At 40.9% G+C, this 24,616-nt stretch overlaps 2 protein-coding genes across 2 annotated transcripts in view; one reads left to right on the forward strand and one right to left on the reverse strand.

Annotated features, from left to right (window-relative positions):
- Positions 1 to 2,873: 2,873 nt before the first annotated feature.
- Positions 2,874 to 9,528, reverse strand: chordc1b (cysteine and histidine-rich domain (CHORD) containing 1b). Its single transcript, XM_072658359.1, has 11 exons — positions 9,342 to 9,528; positions 8,798 to 8,847; positions 8,653 to 8,709; positions 8,374 to 8,534; positions 8,184 to 8,284; positions 7,250 to 7,308; positions 7,081 to 7,151; positions 6,811 to 6,916; positions 6,471 to 6,590; positions 4,572 to 4,634; positions 2,874 to 4,443 (listed from the first exon to the last, which is right to left on the reverse strand). Exons 1-11 carry the CDS (start codon positions 9,403 to 9,405, stop codon positions 4,246 to 4,248), a joined length of 1,050 nt encoding a protein of 349 aa, XP_072514460.1. The 5' UTR covers positions 9,406 to 9,528; the 3' UTR covers positions 2,874 to 4,245.
- Positions 9,529 to 10,595: 1,067 nt separating this feature from the next.
- The window catches only part of fat3b (FAT atypical cadherin 3b), a 102,766-nt gene continuing 88,745 nt past the window's right edge, over positions 10,596 to 24,616 (forward strand). Inside the window, exons 1-2 of the mRNA XM_072659515.1 lie at positions 10,596 to 10,679; positions 13,203 to 16,496. Coding sequence (XP_072515616.1) covers positions 13,220 to 16,496 — 3,277 coding nt within the window. The 5' untranslated portion in view covers positions 10,596 to 10,679; positions 13,203 to 13,219. The remainder of the gene's footprint in view (positions 10,680 to 13,202; positions 16,497 to 24,616) is intronic.

Below are 24,616 nucleotides of genomic sequence, written 5' to 3' on the forward strand. Positions count from 1 at the left end.
TCCTCATTCCCCATGCACTGTATGTATTTTGCAAAACTGCTTACAGCTACATTGAGAGTATTACTGTAAACAACCTTGTCTGTGGATAACTTCCATTAAGACACCAACCGTAGCAGTAAATGGGGTAGTGGTGGCTCAGTGGTTGGAACACTGGGCAGTAGACTGACATGGTTGTGGGTTTGAGACCCCGGTGTGCTAAGCAACTTTGCTGACGCATGGGATGACAAATGATGTCTCAACTCTCCATAGGCTTGTAACACCACGTTCAGGTCCAGTGACAAGGACCTATACAGTGCTGCCAGAGCCAACCCGAAGGGTGACGGGTCTCTTCACCAAACTACAGCCCAAGGCTGGTGTGGCAGGGCATCCAGAATCTATAAGAACAGCAGCCACACGATCACCGATGGAAAGGGTGCTGTAGGAATGTGCACACCAGCTCTCTGAGGTGTTTACAGAGATCATCAACCTGTCATGTTCTAAATCTGCAGCCCAACCTCCTTCAACCCACACCAGTTTGCTTAAAGAGCAAATAAGTCTACCACCATCAGCACTGCTCTTCACACTGCAATAATTATTTTTAATAGACCTTAACTCTGCCTTAATACTGTCAGCCCAGGCAGACTGCTCACTAAACTTACTTTTTTAGGACTTTCACAACCTACTTGCAACTGGACCAAGAACCTTCTGACTAACTGCCCCCGACTGTAAACAAAGGCACCCATCTCTCCTCCACCCTGAAGATCATGAGTATGCTCATGATCAGGGGCAGTGGTGGCTCAGCGGTTAGAGCGCCGGGTTCTCGATAACAGGGTTGTGGGTTCGATTCCCGGGCTTGGCAAGCTACCACTGTTGGGCCCTTGAACAAGGCCCTTTACCCTCTCTGCTCCCCTGGAGTTGGCTGCCCACCGCTCTGGGTGTGTGGGTGTGTGTTCACTACCACAGATGGGTTAAATGCAGAGGACACATTTCGCTGTACAAATATGTGCACCTTTACCTTTTTACCTTTACACATCCCACAAACACCCATCATTACACAGACGACAGAGACTGTAGAGGGTCCTTAAGACAGGATAGTCCAGAGAAGTTCAAAGAACATGCAGACCCTGACCCATTGTACATCACTGGGGACAGAGTAGTAAAGCATTCAGGTTCCTGATTTTGTACGTCGTTGAAGACCACCAGCCATCTCTCTCTGACCACTAAAACCCCTGTACTAGGCAAAAAGGCACAGCAGCAACTCTACTTACTGAAGGTCCTTAAGGAAAAACAACCAGCAGGAGAAGCGGCTGGTGTCCTACTACAGCTGCTCCATCGAAAGCTCTGCGCTGACATACCGGAGCCCCTTTTTGGAGGACCTTTTCAACTCATGCTTTCTCAGAAAAGTGGCCAACCTACTTAAAGACCCATCCCACCCTGGACATCACCTGTTTGATCTGCTGCCTTCTGCTAGACGCTTCAGGTCCATCACATCATGTACAAACAGACTTAAGAACAGCTTCTACCCCAGAGCCATACGAGAACCGAACTCTGCCAAACACTGAAAACTAACAGACACTGACTGTTTGGGACCTGCATGACTGTACCACAACACTTACAGTGTCTCTTACGCAGAGCCCTGCGCTGATGTTTACACTTAAGGATATGTATGTAGTCCTAATCTAAATAACTTGCTTGTAGAACCACTGCAATTCTATAAATGCTAAATATTTGATTATTTATTACTTTAGACTGCATTCCAATTTATTATGCAAGTGCGAGTTAAGTGTCATAAAAATTACTTTTTTTTGTTGTTCAATGAAACTCATGGAAGGTGTTGTGTCTCAGGGCTCTATGGATCATGGAAAGCAATCTCAGACACCTGTGATATTTAGTTTGCCAGGTGAAACTACTCAAGAGGGACTTTCCACGTTATTAAGTAGGCCACAGGTTTCAAGCAATATGGGAAAGTAAAGAATCTCTCTGCATTACACAAGTTTCTGAAGCTGCTGGTGCTTCTTGAGTCTCACAAACCCCAAGATGTAGGATCCTCCAGTGGCTTGCAGTGCATAGACCTACTATTCCCCCACCTCTAACAAGTGCTCACAAGCAGAAACTGGTGCAGTGGGCCTAGACATACATGAAGACTAATTTTCAGTCTTGTTTACTGAAAAGTGCAACCTTGGATTGTCCAGATGGATGACTGATGGATGATTGCTGGATGGTTGGTGGATGGCCACCATGTCCTAACAAGGCTGCAATGTCAACAAGGAGGTGGCGGAGTTATGATATGGGCCTGAATCATGGGGAGAGAGCTGGTAGCCCCTTTTCGGCTCCCCATGTAATTTTGTCTGTTAGGATGGTTTGGATTGATTGAGCTTTTGATTTCAGACAATTCAGTAAATTGTTAGTGTGTAACAAACCCTGATCAGCTGCACATTTCATTACAAACAGACTGGTGACTAGACTAGTTTAATTGGATGAAGAGCAGCAGATGTTGAGTAAAAGTCACTGTATTCAGCAGGGGAGAGTATCTGAATAGTAGCTGTCACTACTGACATATTTAGTCTGTGATTACATGCATAAATATAAATGATAAATATCTTTAAATATCGTGATTATGATATTTTTACCATATCGCCCAGCCCCATGTTACATTTTATTATTCTGCATAGCTTAGTTCAAACTCTTCTATGGTATTAATGTTTGAGTGTGGATCACTGCCAGGATAGCACCTTGTGGTTCTGGCAGTCTGCCTACTAAAGCAAGGGAACACAAGAACATACTTCAGCACAGCTGGCCTGTTAATTTACTATAATACATGACCTTGTGAATCCTATTGCTTTCTCACAACAGATCTGAAAATAGTGAGAAATAAATAAAGCCATAAACAAAGCTTTTTTACAATTTATATTTTTTAATGTTCCTTATATGTCATATTATAGTTCTTTAACAAGCAGCTTTTTGCTACGTCACAGTGACGGACTCTCACTGCACAGCCTGCGGTTCCTTCTCCAGCTCCAGACACAGACCCACATCAAACTCCACTTCCCTACTCACATTTACTCTTCTTCTGTTTGGCTTTTATTATTGTGTATTCTTGTCTTAATCCTTTTAGTTTCATTTGAGGTTGTTCTTGTTTTCTTTTGCTGGTGGAATTTACGTTACTTCCAGGTTCATTATATGATACAGCGTTGGGGGTGGTGGACATCATGCTTCTCAGTCAACCAGATTGCATAGCCAGAACGGCTATATAACAGTCTTATCAATCATGCTTTATTAAACATTAAAAAAATAAAATAATAATAATCTTCTAGTGGAACTTCTCCAACTTTTAATAAGTTGATAATGGTCAAGTCATAGGCATGGTGATACCTTAAATTACAGAAATGCTTGAGTGGAAATGTACAAAAAAAGGACTGACAATGGGGCAGTAGCATATAAAAAGGCTTCAGATCTGGACCTTGCATCCAGTTTCTGCTTCGGTTTCAGTTTCTGGGTATGACGCCAAGTCAGGAGTTGGGTACTGTGGTCCTGGAGATAAGCTTCCTGCACAGCTTGGTGATCTGTTGCACTGTAGTCAGACACTCTGATTGAACACTGAATTTAGTGGACTTAACATAAACTCAGTCAGCCAATAGAAATACATGCGTATACATATAAAAACAGGGCATGTTCTTCAGATCTCCACTGAGCACCGAAACGCAGTATTAGTGCAGGAAAAACACTAAGCAGTGCTGGACTCTAGCCCTCAGTTCCCCAATCCTTGTGTTAGGCTGAGGTACATCAACAGTTCATTAAAGTAGTAATTAGAAAAGAAAAGGGGAAAAAAACCCAAAACAAAACAAAAGCTGTCGGCACTGGATGCAACGTCCAGATTTGAAGGCATGTTGCTGGCATGATGCTATCAAGTCCATGTTAACCTGTTATGGAGCTCTGGAGCTCCAAGTGATCTACAGTAGGGCCTGACTGATGGTGTACAGCATCCAACCACCACTTTAAAACCGACTACAATCAGTACAGTAATTTCAAATTCTATATTCTTTGGAATGTGAAGAAAAGCTGAAAAGCATGGTCGTGTTGCAAATCGCAACAAAATAAGGGAATGTGTAAAAAGAACAAAGAAAACTGCAGTCTTCACAGAAGGAAACACTTTCATGCATCATATCAATGTATCACATCTTCCTGAATTTATCTTGCATCATGGGATCGGGTTGAAGACTTAATACAGTACTAATACAGTACTTCAGTGTTGCCCTGCATGTTTGTTTAATCGTCATTGTCGTCATCATCATCATCATCATCGTCGTCATCACTATCACTTTCTTTCTTCTTCTCCTTCTCTTTAGGCGGACTGGTCACAGGTGGAAGGTCCAGGCGTGCCCAAGTCATTGGCTCAGCTTTCTTCAGGACAATCTCGATCTTAGCAGCCATCATGTTCATTGTGCTTTTAGCTGCATCTATGACCTGCAATGAGACGAGTGACAGTAACTCTTGTGGTATATGGGAGACTAAATCTAAAATGTATAATTATTATATATTAAAGCATTAAAACAGGAAATGCCAAAATAACAGATCAGTCCGAGTTCACTTACACCCCATAAGATGATCTTCTGTTCAAATTCCTTATCACCATCAAATAGGATGTGAATATCCATCTGAAACAGACAGAATGGCTTAGAGAATGAAGGAATTTGGGGTTTGAGATGGTTATTTTAGTATGCATTTGGCACAGGTATCATTAAAACAAAAGTTTCTTTCTTTTTCTTTTTATTGTGATTGGCCTTTTTTATTGGTAAACATTCTATTAGAAAAATGAATGAACAATTCAAATGAAGGTAAACACATTTATTACAGACTCACAGCGCTTTGTGCAGTCATAAAAAACAAGTCTGGCATTATGAAGTGGTTCTCACAATGTACTAAATAGATTAAGCGGCCAGAATTATATACAATGGGCGGCTGCTGCTGTTTTTCCATTTTTGCCTCATTGAATCCGCATTTATAGCAGTTTCCCCTCTGTAAAAGTGCAAAATACAGGGAGAAAATCATTATTATGAAGCACTTTTCAATTTACGACGGCTAAGAGTAAACACTAACGTGCACCTGCCATGTCACGTTATTCTTTGACAAAGGTTATTTGACTTAAAACCAAATTGTTTAAAGCAGCAGTGCTTATGATTTTTGCAAGTGACCTGAAAGCAGTAGTCTTTCTAAGTGGGGAGGGGCAAAAATATTGTATTAATTAAAAAAAACAGGGTAGTGTAGTAGGTTTACATGAGAGTTGTCCTGTATGCAGAGCCTCCAGAGGATCCAGAGGATCCACCACTATTTGCTGTTTACATGAGAAACCACAGCGCTGCTAATGGCGCTGATACAAACAGAACAGCTAAAGCAAACTCATTAAAATCTCTCAAAAGCAGGTTTTACCTAAATAATTCAAAACTACTATTAAAAGCACACCAAGATTCTTCTGGCTGTGCAATCCCTGAATTGCTGCACAGCTGCCTGTCACTTTGTGTGCACAGTGGCTTAAACAGAAAATCAGTTATGCTCTCAAGCTCAGCAAGAAGCTAAGAACCTCTTCCCACCTCTAGCTTTACAATTTCTCTCACACTTTTTGAATGTCCACACTACAGAACTCAATGTCAGCTCATCCAACCAATGAACAATGAGCAGGTGTTTCAAAAGAAAAATGTAAAATAACTGTTCATTGTCCTCAGTTTTCTTTCGACATATAGTTCTCAAAATAGAAACAGGCCTCCACACAAAAAGCATGTGAGCCAGACAAGTTTACAATCTGCTGGTCATTAGTTAATTAAGAACCTGCATCTGTGCTCACTTAATAAAAGTATGGAGCAAAGTGTTGAAGACTGTCTGAAATTAGAGCCTCTTTAGGAAATCTGGTTTCCAGGATAATGCAACTGTACTGAAAGTTGTCCAAGCCTCTAGAAACTACCTCAATATAAAGAGTTTTATTTCGAGATTTCTAATTTTGGGAAAAATAAGAAATTACACAAAGGAATTGTGTTCCCAGTAATAATGTATAACCACTGCTGCTCCACATTGACAACTACATGCTGCAGCTTTAGTGAACATGTTTTTGCACTTCTGCCAACTTATAACTCAAGTGCCTTATTTATTATGTCCTTGTAAATTTGTATATAGCTAAGCTCTTTATATCCCCATGATGTACATTTTTTAATGGATATTTTTATATATCATGGCTGTCATCTCCATTTTTGCTGATTTTGGAGATGGCATGACAGTGCATGGCAGTTTGAGATGGTCACTGTTTTATGTTCCTGTAATGATGCATGCTCTCTTAAGATTAGTAAGATCCCCGGTAAAGGTCTTTCTTTCTCTCCCTGTCTATCTAAATCTTAAAACGCAGCACTGTAGAACAAAACAAAAAGGAAAAAGACAAAGATAACTATAATGAAGCAGCTATTTTAATTTACTAGAGCTGTAATATATTCAAACTACAGCCTTACCTTGGTGCTGTTCCCATCCACATAGCTCAGCTCAGGAATGGAGTTTTTAGCATAAACAGTTATGGTGACCTGGCCTCCTGTTTGGTGCCAATCAAACCTGCAAGGCACAACCTTTTTACCCTGTGAACACACACAAACATTAACCCATTAATACATGAGACCAAGGAACGTAGTTTCAAAGCTTTAATTAGACAGAAATCCTTTTCAGATTTGTGTCCAGTCAGCTGAGAAAAATCTCAAGGAACAGATTTCCACTAACTTCTCACTCACTATCTGATAAGTACTGCAAGAAATGGCATAACAGATTCGCACAGCATACAAATTATAGACAGAAACACACCGAGTCCTTCTTGCGCCACAGATGTGTCCCTTTGGTGCATCCCTCTTGTGAGAGAAAAGTGTTGAAGTCAGAGGTTTTCCTCTTGCAGCAGCTCCAGTATTTCATCCTTAGGACAGAACAAAACAAAAACAGACAGAAACAAACAAACAGAAACAAAATTAGAAGAGGTCTGATTTTTTCTGACTTTATCTCATACAGGTTCAGACACAATATTACAGGAAAAAACAGATACAAATATACAAGATATTTTTATATCAGTGAGCTATTTACCCCTCATGGAAGATAGGGACTCCAGCATGATAAGAGCAGACTTCTTCATTGCTCTCTAATCCACTAAATGTCTGAGAAAAAAAATAACATTATGTATTAATAACAAAAGTTACATAATTATTTAGTAGTTTAGAAAAGGATGAATTACTTTAGAACTGGAAAACAGTACCTTCATGCAGCCTCCATTCTTACAGGATGTTCCAACTTTAATTTCATCCCCTTCCTCCTCTGTAAAACAACAAATAAAGAATAATGTGAGAAAAACAAACCCGGTGACACAACAGGGGTATTTTGCACCGGGACGTTGTTCAGACACTGCGTCATTGTAAACAGTAATTTGAACAGTATTTTGACAGTAAACAGCAATTAAACCACTTTACTGGGCTGCATGCGTTCATATGGCATACAATTCCCAGAATCCTGTTAAAAAATGGCAATAAAGAGCACCAATACCATGAAGCTTACTGACACCCCCTATATTATTATTATTGTTGTTGTTTTTACATAGAACATTTTTGTTTGCATACTTTGTTATGAAACCAAATGTTTAAACAACCAGTAAAAGTTAATTAAACAGACGTTTAATGGAAGCACTTCTTTTTCAATGTGGGTTTTTCATAGCTCTGAAACTCTCCGCAACCAGTAAACGCTGTTCTTTCAATCTTATCTTAATCTTTTTTAGAATTTTATTTGGGATAATATACAAATAAGTAAACCCTATAAAAAAGTGGAACACTATAAATATCAGGACTTATAGCCATCTATCAAGCATTTAAGTCAGAGCTGGTATCGGTACTCTGTATCGGCAAATACTGAAAAATATCTGGTATCGGAAAGGAAAAAGTGGTATGGTGCATCCCTAGTAAAAACTAAATAAATTGCTGCAGAGATGTTTCACTTTGCTGGCTGTGACCCAGGCAGAGAGTGAGCTATCAGCTGCAGCTCAGTCCTTCCAGCAATTACCCAGGTATTGTAGTAGCGCTCATGCCAATTGATTGCCTTGTCAACTCTCCCAGGATTTATGGCTATATGAACAGGAAGAACGCATGTGGTATTCTGCTGCACGATGTGTATGTGTATGCAAGGTTGCAGAAAGGTCTCACCTTTTTGGTCAGATGCATTTTCAGACAACTTTAGCTTTTCTAGAGCCTGTTTGAGCGAAGGGGAGACCTTCTGCGGCAGCCTTGAGATCGGTTCATCTGGGCTGGAGGCACAACAACCAAAAGAGGGTATTCAAATTGAATTGTGTATTTAATTGAAGAGCGTATTTAAAAGCGTCGAGCAGGTGGTCACCTCGGCCGGCGAATCGACTCCGCTGGTTTTGGTGCTTGGATGATCGACTCATTAAACTTTGGCTTAAGGTCATCCACATCCTTCTTTTCTCCAGATGTCTTCACCTCTGGCTTGACAGGTTCAGGGGGCTTCTCCTGGTTATGAGGGCCTTTTGTACAACCCTTTGAGAAATACAGAACGACCAGCAATGACAATGTCAGCATTCCTGTCAACCATGACTGTTTGCTCAGGGACAAATAAGCATAGTTAAATGCTTCTCAGTCTTGATTGGTTACTCACAGCAATACTAAGGAAATCTGAGAAGTCAGTGGTCCGTCTTTTGCAGCAAGACCAGCCCTAAAGTGGAAAAAAAACAATAATTTAGCATCCAACTGGTGCGAACCTCCATTCTTCAACATGATGTGCCTTCTTATCTGAGTCTTACCTTCAGTGCATCATGGAAAACTGGCACTCCTGGGTGATACGTGCAAGCATCTGTGAATGGAGAGCTTAGTGTTATCTACAAGCCAGCAGGAGGCAGCTAGCTAGGTTAATTATAGCTAAAGAGCTGATGAACTTCGTAAAAGATTAATAATAAAATCTTAACGTTGGTTTAAAATATAAGCAGGGAAATTAGCTAGCAATGTACTTCACTAGAAATGCATCCGGATGGTTAGCTGTACGGCTAAAGCTACTAGCTAGCTAACTAAGAACCCCTTAGAAAATAAGCATTAGCTAGCTAGCACCAGCTAAACAGTGACACTTTGTTGCTAACTAGCCATGTGTCTCAAATCTAGCTAATTTACAAAAAAAGACCAAAATGTCCTGGCTCTTTAACTCAAGCTAAGTTGGTGGCTAGTCCGTGATGGCTGGCTAGAAAACTAACGTTAGCTTAGCTTAGATCATAGCTAGCTAGCACTAACTGCCTCGCTAACCTGATGTGTAAAGTATTTAAGCTAGGCTAGCATCTTCCAAACGGACGGACTCACCGTCGAGATTGTTCTCGGGGTCAAACCGTTGTCCACAGCCCTTATTGTAACAAAGGACAGACATTGTGCAGCTACAGCGGCTGTAAACCGGCCGGGGAAACGGTGCTGAGACTTGGTCTACAGCCGCAGGTCTGGTATGTTCTGGAAGGCTACGAGCTCTTCCACTCTCCAGCCATCACAGCGTTCAAGTCCTGCCTCAGGGTTGCCAGGTCACGCACAAAGCGTCAGCTAAGGTTAGCAAGCTGAAAAGTCCAGAGACTTAACCTGCCCAAAATATAACGTTAGGTCTGAAGAAACATGATTTAAAAACGGCATGTCGTTCATGTCAAACTGTATCCAAACTGTATTTACATTTATTTTTTTATTTTTCATTTTTTTTTACACAATTTGAATGTGACAGTCGTTCTTTAATCTTTCTCACATTTAAATTGGCGAATGGGCTCCAAAAATCTTTTACACAATATATTATTATTTATTGTAAATAATATCTCCAAATAATACACGAAACCAATTTATATTTACTCGTATTTCCCCTGACTTCATATTATACTTAAAATCGTAATCGTAAAATCAATCTTTTCTGCTAATATTAGATAAAAGCGTGAGAGAGAATGCCATGTGAAGACCACACAAATGATTTTTTATTAATTCCAACTTTTAATTTATTTTTTATTATTTGTGTATTTTATATTATTTATATAATTTCTATTTTTTCTACAACCCTGGTTCACGTTTGAAATCCGCGAACCTGGCAACCCTCTACTTCCTTCCTCGGAGTCTTTCGGCGAATTCCGCCAGTCCTCGGACACTGTCGGTCCCTCTAGTCCCTCGTCCATCCCATCACTGGAATGATTTCTGCTGCTTGGGATGCTTCCACAGTCTACAGAGGGAACACGGTGTGCATTAATCATGATAATAGGCTACATGTCACTGGCAGTGCCATTTTTTTTTTTTTTCAAAGCAGCGGGTCTGACTTCACCTTAACCCAACTCTAACTTTGCGTGGGGTGTATATAAATAGAGTAATTACAGGGCACCTGCGTGAGGGGGCAGATCACACTAGCCCACTTCCATGCTTTTTCCTCGGGATTTTATTAAAACGTGGTTTCTGCTGCGGGGACAGCGCCAGTCTCGCTTGCGCATTCAGAGGTTATGGTGCCTCGGGAGCGCGCTCCGGACGCCGTGCACGACACTGAGATTACTGAGCTGAGGGCAGCAGCGTAGTCAGTGTGAGCGATCCGGGGCTGTGAGGATGTGGGAGTTTCGCAGAGCGGCTTAATTTCGGGATACAGGGCAGAGTGTGCTTTTCTCTCTCTCTCTCTTTCTCTCTCACCTACAGGTAAGACGTCTCTGCTCGTCCCGCTTTCAGTGATCCAGTTATTGAGACTGAGCGAGGGCGCAAGTTTAATAGCACGTTGTTTGATTCTGAGCTCAGGGCTTCAGAGAGATGGTGAAAGTTTCCCCCAGATCAATTGCATGCATGTTAGCAGGGGGAGGCTGATGGCTGCTCATTATGGTCATTTTGAGTGAGCTCCTCGACTCACAGTTGTCCAGCTCAGGTGCTTTCATTGATGTAACCTTTTTGACTTAGCGTTCATTTGAGTACAGCAGAGAGATTTCATACACTGGCACTTACATAAAACACACCTAATATTTTACTCGGGCTGTATGCATGCAGGGGTCGATTTGACATTGATTTGAATGAACGTCTATCTGGGAATTGTATTAAGTCAAAAGTAGGTCTTATACTAGTCCGTTTTCACACATAGAGCTATACTATACTGCTAAAACAATTATTTAAACATCTAAAACGTCTAAAAAGTTTTTCAGGGCTAAAGAAGTACAGAACAGGTTTATTGGCAGTTTTAGCTCTGATTATATGTGATCATATGGCCTATAATGTCTTATAATGTCCTGAGATATCCTGACATGGTATATTTTCTATATTTGGTCTAAAGTACATATGAGTTTAAAGTCGTCACATGATATTAAATTACACATAAGAAACATGGAACCATGTAAGAGTCACAGTATGAGCCATGTAAGCAAACTGTATAAAATACTGTATGTAAAATGTTCATATTTGATCTAAATGACAATGACATGTTATTAAATTACACACAGGAAGATGCAACCATATAGGACTTTTGTGAAATTGTGTGAAAATACTGTATGTGAAAAATCTCAAGGTTTTTTCAGTGCGAAAAAACGTACAGTGCAGGGCTATTGACAGTTCTACCACTGATTATATGTGATCATATGTCTTATAATGTCATATTATGTCCAGAAAAGGCACATTTTCCATATTTGGTCTAAAATACATATGGATTTAAAGTCATCACATGTTATTAAATTACAGAAATGAAAAATGTAATCATGTAGGAGTCACAGTATAAGTTGTACACATATCACATATGAAGATTGTGTGAAAATACTGTATGTGAAAAATCTGGGTGTCTGATAGTAGCCCATCTTAACACATAGCTACACTGTACTGTTAAAAAATCATTTAAACAGTAGACATCAGTCTTCTTCACTGACCTCAGATTTTCAGGGCTAAAAAAGTACAGTGCAGGGCTATTGACAGTTCTACCACTGATTATATGTGATCATATGTCTTATAATGTCCTGTAATGTCCTGAAAAGGCACATTTTCGATATTTGGTCTAAAGTACATATGAATTTAAAGTTGTCACATGTTATTAAATTACACGTAAGGAAAATGTATCCATAGGAGTCACAGTATGAGTTGTGAGCATATCACAGATGTAAATGTGTGTAAATACTGTATGTTAAAAATCTGGAGGTCATTATTTAAACAGTAGACATCTAAAATGTCTAAAAAGTTGTTTTTCTCAGGGCTAGAAAAAAAGTGCAGTGCAGGGTTATTGACAGTTCCACCACTGATTATGTCATATAATATCCGAAAATATCTGACACATTTTCCATATTTGATCTGAAGTGCATATGAATTTAAAGTCATTACATGTTATTAAGTCACAGAAATAAAAATATAATCATGTAGGAGTCACAGTATAAGTTATAGAGCTATCGTGTACTGTTAAAAATCATTTAAACAGTAGACATCTAAAATGTCTAAAATATTTTTTTCAGTGCTAAAAAAGTACAGTACAGAGTAATTGACCTTCCCACCACTGATTAAATGTAATCATATGTGCTATAATGTCCTGAAATGGCAGGACATTTTTCATATTTGGTGTAAAGTACATACGAATTTAAAGTCATCACATGTTATTAGACACATAAGAAAAATGTATCCATGTAGGAGTCACATTATGAGTCATGAGCATATCACATATGAAAATGTGTGAAAATACTATATGTGAAAAATCTGGATGTGGAAACATGGAATTAATGTGTTGTGAAGGTCGCTGTCACTCAAAAACCTTGTATCTTCATTTCTGATGTTTTTCACTTTTTGATACAGTTTGAAGCTGGTAGTAGTTCCTTTTACAGTGGGTCAGTAGTTCTTGATGTGTGGCTTAATAGACATAGTTCTGAAGGTTTTTTCCTGAGCATTTTGGAGATACGAGTTTTTGTGCGATAACGATGATAAGAAAATACTAAAGAAATATCTCTGTTGTCCGAAATGCACTGAAATAACACTCGCTTTCTGTCGAGTTGTCATTGTTGAACCTGGATCATTTTATGCTCCGACTGTTCTGCTGTGAGATCACTTTCACATTAGTTAGATTGCAAATGCAATCTCGTCTCTGTGCTGAGCAAGTGTTTTTTTTTCTTCATCTTTTTGACAAATGACTCCAAAAAGATGTTTAAATGACACTGTCAAGTGATCACACTGTGTTTCCCCTATTTATAGTATATACTCTCTCCTTTACAGGGCTGCTAGATGATGGCATGGGAATGAACAGGTTTGGGGGCAGTATGAGGACCCGTCCCGTCTTCACCCTCATCCTCTTTCACCTGCTTCCCTGCTGGGGACAGCTTCAGGTGCCTGCGTCCTCAGCCTTCCAGTTTACGAGCTCCGTCTACGATGCCACCATTTACGAGAACTCGGCCGCTCGATCCTACGTCAGGAGCGAGGTCAAAATGGGCATCGTTCTGCCGGCATCCAGCACTTGGGACGTCAAATATTTCATCGAATCAGGGGATGACGAGGGGCTGTTCCAGGCAGAGGAGTATGTTCTGGGAGACTTCTGTTTTCTGCGGATAAGGACTAACGGCGGGAGCTCTGCCATTTTGAATCGCGAAGTACAGGAGAATTACACATTAAGCGTAAGAGCTTTGAACAAAGACGGTCTGGAGGCTTCTGCTAGAGTCAATGTGCAAATCATGGATATGAATGACCTTCGGCCTTTGTTCTCACCCACCACCTATACCATCACGGTACCCGAAAGCACCCCGCTGGGAACCAGCGTTGCCCAGGTCACTGCCACTGATGCCGACATTGGCTCCAATGGCGAATTCTATTATTTTTTCCGGGAAGTGGTGAGGCACTTTGCTGTCCACCCAACCAGCGGGGTTGTGTCTCTCACAGCCAAACCAAATGCTGATGAGATTAAAAGATTTGACCTTGAGGTGTTAGCAGTTGATCGTGGAACAAAAGTCTATGGAAACAATGGTGTGAGCAGCACAGCGAAACTTGTGATCAGCATCATACGTGTTAATGAGTTTTCACCCACATTAAATGCAGTTGCACTCGTCCCGTCGTTATCCGACAAAGAGCCTGTGTATGCTGTGGTGAAAGTGGAGGATCTGGATGAAGGGCCGAATGGGGAAATCGAGTGGGTAGCAATCATTGCCGGTGACCCACTGGAACAGTTTGTTCTTGACAGAGCACCCCTTGGCAATGAGTACAGGCTAAAAATGTCTGAGCCCGTAGACTGGAACACATTTCCATACGGCTGCAATCTGACCTTCCAAGCTAAAGATCGAGGCACACCACCTAAGTTCTCCAATACCCAGGTGCTTCAGCTCTTGGTTAAAAAGCCACCGTCTGTGCTGGCAAAATTCGAGAAAGACATTTACAGAGCTACAATTAATGAGATTGCTCCTCCTGGGACCATCATAGACACTGTTGGAATCGCTCCCAAGCCGCGGTCTGTCCGCTACGGCCTGAGCCTTACCTCAGATTCCATTTATTTCAATATTAACACTTTTACTGGTGCCATCTCCACAGCAAGACAGTTTACCCTGTTGGGTCAGCAGCTTTTTGAGCTAGAGGTGACGGAGGCTTTGAGTGGTCTGAGAGCCAAGGTGCAGATCACTGTGGAAGACGCTAATGACAATATCCCCACCTTTACCCAAGCCTCATATGACGTGTTTGTCAATGAGAGTGCTCCGATTGGTACTGTGGTTTTTGTCATATCAGCAGTGGACGATGACAGAGGGGAAAACGGATGCATAACATACAGCATAGCAAGCCTCCAGGCTCTGCCATTCACAATCGACCAGAATACAGGGGAACTAAAGACAGCTAAAGAACTAGATTTCGAATCGTCTTTAGAAATGTACGTTTTCGCCATACGGGCCTCAGACTGGGGCTTACCTTATAGGCGAGAAAATGAGGTCAATGTCACGGTGCGAATTCAAAATGTCAACGACAACCCTCCACTCTTTGAACGCGTGTCTTGTAAAGGAATGATCGCTCGCGATTTTCCTGTAGGGCAGACAATCATCACTATGTCCGCCATTGACATAGACGAGCTCGGGTTGGTGAAGTATAACATACTTTCTGGAAATGAACAAGACCTCTTCAGTCTTAACTCAGACTCTGGGATGCTGTCGCTGAAGAGGTCTCTTGTTGCAGCTAACATTAAAAACGGCATATTCAGCTTGAAGGTAGCAGCCACAGATGGAGAGATGGTTTCGGAACCTACCTATGTTAATGTTTCAGTTGTGAGAGGGAGAATGCCATCGAAGAGCTTCAACTGTAAAGACACAAAGGTCGCACAAAAGTTGGCGGAGAAACTTCTCACAAAAGCCAGTGCCATCGGAAAATCGAAAGTGGAAGAGGTCTACACTGACCTGTATTCCGTTAACCGTCAGATTCCTCAGTTTGAAGCCTTTCCCTCTGATATAGTAGTGCGTGAGGATTTGCCTGTAGGGTCAACGGTCCTTAAAGTGAACACTAATGATGGGGACACAGGCTTCAATGGTCGTATTCTCTACGTTATATCGGATGGAAATACTGACAGCTGTTTCAATATCGGGATGGAAAGTGGCCTGATATATATCTATCAGCCTCTGGACCGGGAGAGGTCAGACCGATACCTTCTTAACATAACCATATATGACATGGGTCTTCCTCAGCGGTCCAACTGGAGGCTCCTCACTGTAAACGTTGAGGATGTGAATGATAATAGCCCCCAGTTCTCCCCGGAGGGCTACACCACGGTGGTGACAGAGAATACAGCCATTGGCACGGAGGTGATCCAGGTCACAGCCTCAGATCTTGACCAGGATCAGAACGGTGAGGTCTCCTACACCTTACTGACCGCTACCCCGCTTTTCAGCATTAATAGCGAAACGGGATGGGTCTATGTCGCCGGTCAGTTGGACAGGGAGTCAACGGCAGATATTACTCTGAAAATCGAAGCCAGAGACAAGGCAGAAAGAGGGAATCAGAAATACTCTGAGACAACTCTGAAGGTCTACTTGGGTGACGTAAACGACCGGCCACCAATGTTTATTCCCAAGAGCTACAGCTGCCGTGTTCTTGAGGACCTTCCGGTAGGAACTGTGATCACCTGGCTGCAAACCCAGGACCCTGACTTTGGATCCGGAGGTAGAGTAAAATATTCTCTGGCCAATGACTTTAATGGGACGTTCGTGGTTAACGTAGAGAGTGGCGCCATCAAGGTGGCCAAGGAGCTGGACTTTGAGAAGCAGCAGTTGTACAATCTCTCGGTGGTTGCGGAGGACTGTGGTCTACCTGTTCAGCTTCGTTCCTCCTCTTATGTCGAGGTGGAGGTGCTGGATGTCAACGAGAACCTCAACGAGCCCTACTTCTCTGAGTTTGCAGCGAGAGCCACCGTAAAGGAGAACTCCCGCCTTGGAACGAGCGTGGTTCAAGTTACCGCTACGGATGATGACAAGGGCAAGGATGGCATAATAAGATACTCGATCAAGGCGGGAAGTGGCCTCGGCAGCTTCTCTATTGATGAGGAAACTGGTATGTGTTTAATCATTGAGCTATGTGTTGCCCTCTTCTGGCGAAGGTGAAGATGTTCAGCCCCCTTTTTGTATCAGCAGGTCATACATCATTCACACAGTGCAGGACTTTAAGTAATTAACATGATAGATTAATGCTAATGCTTTTATTATATGGGGGTGTAGCATTTATTATATATTCCTCTCATATCTTGTCCGCAAATGGAAAGTAGAAGCCCACAGTAGGGCATTAACGTGAAGTCTATTAATCAGACATCCTATATGAAGTGTTCGCAGCCTCATACAGATGCACTGACAGTCAAACTAAAACAGCCTGGTTAAGCTATGGTCGTCTACAGTTGAGTAATCTCGCAAGGTCGTTGCTGTATTATTTGTCTTGGCTCTACAGGACAAAATTACCCGCTGAACAATCAGAATGGACTACTGACCTAGAAAGCAGTATTTAACCTCTGTGGTGTTTGTAGCAGTGTTCTTGAAAGTCACATTGTGGTGTTCTGCATGCTCATAGCTGTTGTGTGAGAGGTCTAATCTGCACCATAGAATGTGGAGAGGGGCAAGAATAGCTAAAAACAGGCAAAAAAAGAAAAAACCCTCCCTAATTACTGACATGACATGTTGTAGAGCAGCAGCCTGACCATTAATTACAGCTAATTACTATTGATTAGATGACTGGGGCGCTGCAGTGGGACACTACTGCGGCCCTGCATTCACATGTCAACTAATTAGGTTGAGTGTGTTAATCATGCAGTGGTTTAAGCTATAATGAGCGAGGCTGGTCATGTCAGAGCTGCAGATGAGGATGGATTTTCCGCAGAGAATCAAATGCCCTATCCGCAGCCACGGGCGAGTTCGCGGGGCTCCGGAGCCCGAGCTTGCTTTCATCTTCAAACGGCCGACGATCCCTGTCAGCTGGGGACAGTGGCTTTGGCTTTGGCTTTGGCTTTGGTCGCCCACCACCGATCTGCCCACCAGCATCCCATTTAGCTGCCGCGTTGAGTGACACGTTGTGACTTCCTTGTCACTCCGGCTGCATTTGGGAGCCGTTTGATAGAGTGAAATGTGCACTTTGTTCATGCAATAGATGTGGAATCAAAGGCACTCCCGGCTCCTTTCCCTCTTTTTTCCTAACTCCCGCTTGAGATGCGTTTGATAGCGGCGCTGTACGTGTTAAAGTGATTTAGTAATAGGAACTCCCTCCCGTTCAAGTGCCACAATGAACTAAAAAGATGGATGGGATTTATAAAGAGCTTATCTGCGCTCTGCTTCTCCGCTTTGAGCGGCCATTGGTATTCTCGGCAGGAGTTTGAGAAATAAATCAAACCGCTTTCTCACTCCGATTGCTGTCAAGAAACAGGTTCGGCTCTAATTCGCCTCCGAGTTCCAGCCCTTTTTACTCCTGAGACGGGTTAAGTCCTCTATATCAAAATCTTTTATATGAAAAGCCCATAAGCATGGCACGTCCACACAGATGCGGTAATCCTTCTCCATCTCTTTTGCCTCTTTTTTTTTTTTTTTTTTTTTTTTGAGAGGTGTTTGTGTGAAGTGATGGGTGCAGGGAATCGTTACCACAAGCACCAATCTCCTTCTGGACGATTGAACTTTAATTATAATTCAGGGTGGATAGCTGGAGGTCCTGCACTGCTGTGCGTATGTGTGTGTGTGTGTATGTGAAATGGGGGGAAAAACCACATCCTGACAAAGGTGCAGATCTGACTTGAAACCAGAAGGCCGAAATGAAGGGATTTATGTTTAAAACGGTAGCGTTCTTTAACATTCACGGGGGCATGGCTGTTGAGAGGAGTGATGCTTGCAAGTGGGGAAGCCAATTGGGACAAGTGATTGAAGTGCCCTTGATGGCTGTGTGTTGAAATGAAGGCTGAGTAAGATTATTTCAGCCTGACTTTCAAAATTGGGGAAAAGCATGAATTCTTGATGATGGTGTATTTCTCGGGTTGTAAATTAAACATGATTTTATAAAATATGCAAATTATATAGTGAGAACAAACCGCAAAGACTGAAGTGACAAAATAAGAAAATGGCTTTGTATCTCTCGCACTGAAGCCGGTTTCACAAAACCCGAGGAGCGAGCTCTAAAACTGCAAATACAGACGAGTACAGCTTGTATAGTTAACATGCTTTCTGTCAGCAAACAGATATCTACTGCCAGTTCTACCCCTTAACCGCAAAAAGGCTTATTACACACTAAGGCGTATTACTCAGTAACTACAGGGACTTCTGTGCAAACTGAAGGGGCTATTCTTTGGTAATAGAAGCTTGGGATATCACTTTTGACCCAAACGGCAGTCCATAGGTTTTTTAAAGGGGTTAACAGTTTCTAACTCAAAGGCAACATGTACATTATATGTCTGAGCGTTTCAGCATCCAGCGAGTTGTAAGATGTTGTCAGCTATATATGTCCAGTTATGTACAATTAAAATGCTGTCAAAAGCCCGCCCCATTAATTGTTGAGTTAAAAGCCTTTTTTGTTTGGAGTAAAGAAGGTTGCTAATGTAATTTGAGCCTTCTGAGAGTAGGCAGCCTGTCCACACTGCACAGTTTACTGTGTAGTTTTCGATTTCCTCATGAACCATTACAGCTCTCACTGATTATCTATTGATGATTGAGGGTCAGGGGGGTCAGTGAGCATTCTCGTTTTTTTTTTTGTCCACAGTGTAACCAATCTCTCAAGGTGTATTTACGTGTACTATTAATATACTGTCAATATAAAATACTAATACTAAATACTAAATCAGGGTGGATCATGTACACACATTCTGCACTTCGATGAAAATAGAGGCCTCCTTTGTAAAATATTATTTGAGGGAAAGGATCACTCTCAGTTTAGATTTCTACCTGTGGTAAAGTACAAAAATACTTATATATACTCATATAAAAATACGGAACGCTAGTTCAGTATATGGAACTGACATACCACTGTTTCCTTCAAAAGAAAATCCAGCATAAACAAAACAGGGCTGGAACATGGGCCAATTACAAACCTCCCAAATATGTTTTATAACAGTTTTGACTTATATATTTACTCACCCACCTCAGCCCAGCTCTCTAGTCAAAGCCAATATAACCGTAAAATGCAACGACACAGAATAGGAGAGGACAGCACCATTCTTCGGAAAGACTAATTACAATATTTTTGTTACAGTATTAAAACTATACTGTAATATTTGGGTTCTGCAAGCTTTTGCTGGTGCTGTAAACCAGCCGATAAAGGCAGAGCTTATCATTTTCTTTTTCCCACAAGCCCTTCTGTTTCAGCCTGAGGCAAAATAAGAGGGTTGTAAATAGGCTTGTTAAACAACATCTGGCCATTTTTTGCCACAACCAAGGTGACATATTTACTAAAAACAGTTTAAAATACTATATGAACAAATGCATTCTGTTTGGCTCCTTCAAGTATCAAAAATTAAACAAAAATAAACTATATACAAATATATAAACTCTATGCAAGTTGTTTTTTTGACTTAGATAAGACTTGAGCCTTGGGGTTAACATTGTAAATATGCACTCCATTAGATGTGCCTACCCTCAAATTAATTAAGCAATTTAATCAAGAACACTCGGTCTCTAGCCCATTCATCAGGGTAGGACAGAGTTGGGCAAAATACTCTAAAAAACTTGTGATGAGAAATCCTGTAATGCACCGAATTTTTTAGTAACATATTTCATTGTACTTCATATAAAAATAATATGTTCAGAATAATTACTACATGTGTACTGCTCTCTCAGTCCCTTGAGCATGGCTGTTGCCTGTCTCATTAACTTATTTTTACCTGATTTTCACCACCCCCAGTTTAGTCATGATCAGTTGCCATCTGCCAGCTAGGTCTCCCACATCACATAATGTGAGCAAGCTCTGTGGGTGAAGGCTAGCACATACTTCCTCCAAGACACATGGAGAAACTAGTACACTTGCTGCTAAATACACCAGGGGACCCCACAAAAGACATATGTTCTTATGTCTTTTGTTTTCTTACAATTGTCACAAGCCTTCTAAATGTTAAACACAACTATGAGTTCCTTTGGTAAACATGTACACTACTGAGTAGACTGTCCAGTTTAACCCTCCTTTAAAAGAACTTAACTGAGCTGACCAGCACAGTGATTTATCAATCTACTCATGCTTTAGCAGAGCTCAGTAATACTGAGATAAATAACTGATCAGCACAGTGATTTATCAGTCTACTCATGCTTTAGTAGAGCTCAGTAACACAGAGATAAATAACTAATCAGCACAGTGATTTATCAGTCTACTCATGCTTTAGTAAGCGCAGTAACACTAAGATAAATAACTGATCAGCACAGTGATTTATCAGTCTACTCATGCTTTAGTAGAGCTCAGTAACACAGAGATAAATAACTGATCAGCACAGTGATTTATCAGTCTACTCAGGCTTTAATAGAGCTCAGTAACACTGAGATAAATGATCAGCACAGTGATTTATCAGTCTACTCATGCTTTAGTAGAGCTCAGTAACACTGAGATAAATAACTGATCATCACAGTGATTTATTAGTCTACTCATGCTTTAGCAGAGCTCAGTAACACTGAGATAAATAACTGATCAGCACAGTGATTTATCAGTCTACTCAGTCTTTAGTAGTGCTCAGTAACACTGAGATAAATAACTGACCAGCACAGTGATTTATCAATCTACTCAGGCTTTAGTAGAGCTCAGTAACACTGAAATAAATAACTGATCATCACAGTGATTTATCAGTCTACTCATGCTTTAGTAGAGCTCAGTAACACAGAGATAAATAACTAATCAGCACAGTGATTTATCAGTCTACTCATGCTTTAGTAGAGCTCAGTAACACAGAGATAAATAACTGATCAGCACAGTGATTTATCAGTCTACTCAGGCTTTAATAGAGCTCAGTAACACTGAGATAAATGATCAGCACAGTGATTTATCAGTCTACTCATGCTTTAGTAGAGCTCAGTAACACTGAGATAAATAACTGATCATCACAGTAATTTATCAGTCTACTCATGCTTTAGCAGAGCTCAGTAACACTGAGATAAATAACTGACCAGCACAGTGATTTATCAGTCTACTCAGGCTTTAATAGAGCTCAGTAACACTGAGATAAATGATCAGCACAGTGATTTATCAGTCTACCCATGCTTTAGTAGAGCTTAGTAACACTGAGATAAATAACTGATCAGCACAGTGATTTATCAGTCTACTCAGTCTTTAGTAGTGCTCAGTAACACTGAGATAAATAACTGACCAGCACAGTGATTTATCAGTTTACTCAGGCTTTAGTAGAGCTCAGTAACACTGAGATAAATAACTGATCAGCACAGTGATTTATCAGTCTACTCAGTCTTTAGTAGAGCTCAGTAACACTGAGATAAATAACTGACCAGCACAGTGATTTATCAGTCTACTCAGGCTTTAGTAGAGCTCAGTAACACTGAGATAAATAACTGATCAGCACAGTGATTTATCAGTCTACTCAGTCTTTAGTAGTGCTCAGTAACACTGGGATAAATAACTGACCAGCACAGTGATTTATCAATCTACTCAGGCTTTAGTAGAGCTCAGTAACACTGAAATAAATAACTGATCAGCACAGTGATTTATCAGTCTACTCATGCTTTAGTAGAGCTCAGTAACACAGAGATAAATAACTAATCAGCACAGTGATTTATCAGTCTACTCATGCTTTAGTAGAGCTCAGTAACACAGAGATAAATAACTGATCAGCACAGTGATTTATCAGTCTACTCAGGCTTTAATAGAGCTCAGTAACACTGAGATAAATGATCAGCACAGTGATTTATCAGTCTACTCATGCTTTAGTAGAGCTCAGTAACACTGAGATAAATAACTGATCATCACAGTAATTTATCAGTCTACTCATGCTTTAGCAGAGCTCAGTAACACTGAGATAAATAACTGACCAGCACAGTGATTTATCAGTCTACTCAGGCTTTAATAGAGCTCAGTAACACTGAGATAAATGATCAGCACAGTGATTTATCAGTCTACCCATGCTTTAGTAGAGCTTAGTAACACTGAGATAAATAACTGATCAGCACAGTGATTTATCAGTCTACTCAGTCTTTAGTAGTGCTCAGTAACACTGAGATAAATAACTGACCAGCACAGTGATTTATCAGTTTACTCAGGCTTTAGTAGAGCTCAGTAACACTGAGATAAATAACTGATCAGCACAGTGATTTATCAGTCTACTCAGTCTTTAGTAGAGCTCAGTAACACTGAGATAAATAACTGACCAGCACAGTGATTTATCAGTCTACTCAGGCTTTAGTAGAGCTCAGTAACACTGAGATAAATAACTGACCAGCACAGTGATTTATCAGTCTACTCAGGCTTTAGTAGAGTTCAGTAACACTGAGATAAATAACTGATCAGCACAGTGATTTATCAGTCTACTCATGCTTTAACAGAGGTCAGTAATACTGAGATAAATAACTGACCAGCACAGTGATTTATCAATCTACTCAGGCTTTAGTAGAGCTCAGTAACACTAAGATAAATAACTGATCATCACAGTAATTTATCAGTCTACTCATGCTTTAGTAGAGCTCGGTTACACTGAGATAAATAACTGATCATCACAGTAATTTATCAGTCTACTCAGGTTTTGTAGAGCTCAGTAACACAGATAAATAACTGATCATCACAGTGATTTATCAGTCTACTCAGGCTTTGTAGAGTTCAGTAACACTGAGATAAATAACTGATCAGCACAGTGATTTATCAGTGTACTCAGGTTTTGTAGAGCTCAGTAACAGTAAGATAAAGAACCACTCTGAGTAATCTATGTAATGTTTAAATATGGTTAAATGTGATAAATACTGCTTCTTTCTGTACCATTTAGTCTCATAGCGCCATGCATGAACCTCTCCACCATGAATGGATTTTATAACATAAATTAAGGCATAAGCTCTCTAGAAAATCTCCAAACTATCATATAACTATCATATAGTCATATAGTCTGCAGCGGGCAGTTTATTAAACTTTTCCTGTAATATCTTACTGTGATGTAGATTTTAAAGGCATCTGGCTACTCATTATTCAGTTGTAATGATTAAGTGCCATGAATTTACAAGAACGTGTACAGATTAAAGTCATTGCATTTCAGTGGAAGTGAAGCATACTTCTGCAGAGTATAGGCAGTTACGGTAATGACACTATTATGGTAAGATCAAAAGTTCCAGAAGCGCTAAAGTGCTGAGAGCGCACAAAGAAGGGGGTGCTTTAATGAGAGTGAGTTCCTGATGTCCTAATGATTATTGTTAGCCCTCTCTCTGAAGGAGACCTTTGTGATCTCCACATCGTGTGGACTGAGGGCTCTAAAGAGAGTGCACGGCATGTTCCCCCGGGCGTGAAAGGAAGGTGCCGTATGAGTCGCTGCTTTTCCCTGGTGTGAGCTGACCCGTCACCTGTCACTCTTTGTTACATCTCTAGGAAACTGTGTTCTCAGACTCAAATGTCGCTGCTGAAATTTTTCGGCCTTTCTTTTGTGTGTATCCTTGGATGATATTTGTGTGCGTCTGGCCTGCGTATGTCCTCTGGCGCTTCATACCTTCTGCAGAAGCTTTTTAGATTTTACTTTTTTCAGTCTGGGACTGCTACACTGTGTGACCTGTGTGCCTAAGTGGTCTTCTCCCTTCCCTTGGTTTATGGTGGCTGTGTATAGTCAGACTCCCTCAGGCAGCGCTTTCTTGGCTGAGTGCTACCAAAGTCTGATATTGGGCATAGGCTGTAAGCAGTGGTCAGGCTGTAAAAAGGGGGCATTGGAGAGTTCAGGCTACCATGTTTAGGGTATGATTAATTTAACAACTTCTAATTACATAAAAAGGATTTCAGATATCTTGTATCTTAAAAAGGGGTCATACTCTGTACAGTTAAGACACCCCATGAACACCCCATTTGCCTTTTTTAGATATGGTTAAACGTATGAACGTTTGATCTTCATTTGATCAATATTGAGAGATGGAGATAATATAACTAAACCAATAAAACTAAAGATTTTTAAAAATGATTAATAGAAACTCAATTTACTTGTGAGAAAAACCTAAAAATCCTAAAGTTAGAATCAGGTGCAGCACATCCGCTGCAGATGA

The sequence above is a fragment of the Salminus brasiliensis genome, chromosome 16, assembly GCF_030463535.1.
Source record: "Salminus brasiliensis chromosome 16, fSalBra1.hap2, whole genome shotgun sequence".
Classification (NCBI taxonomy): Eukaryota; Metazoa; Chordata; class Actinopteri; order Characiformes; family Bryconidae; genus Salminus; species Salminus brasiliensis.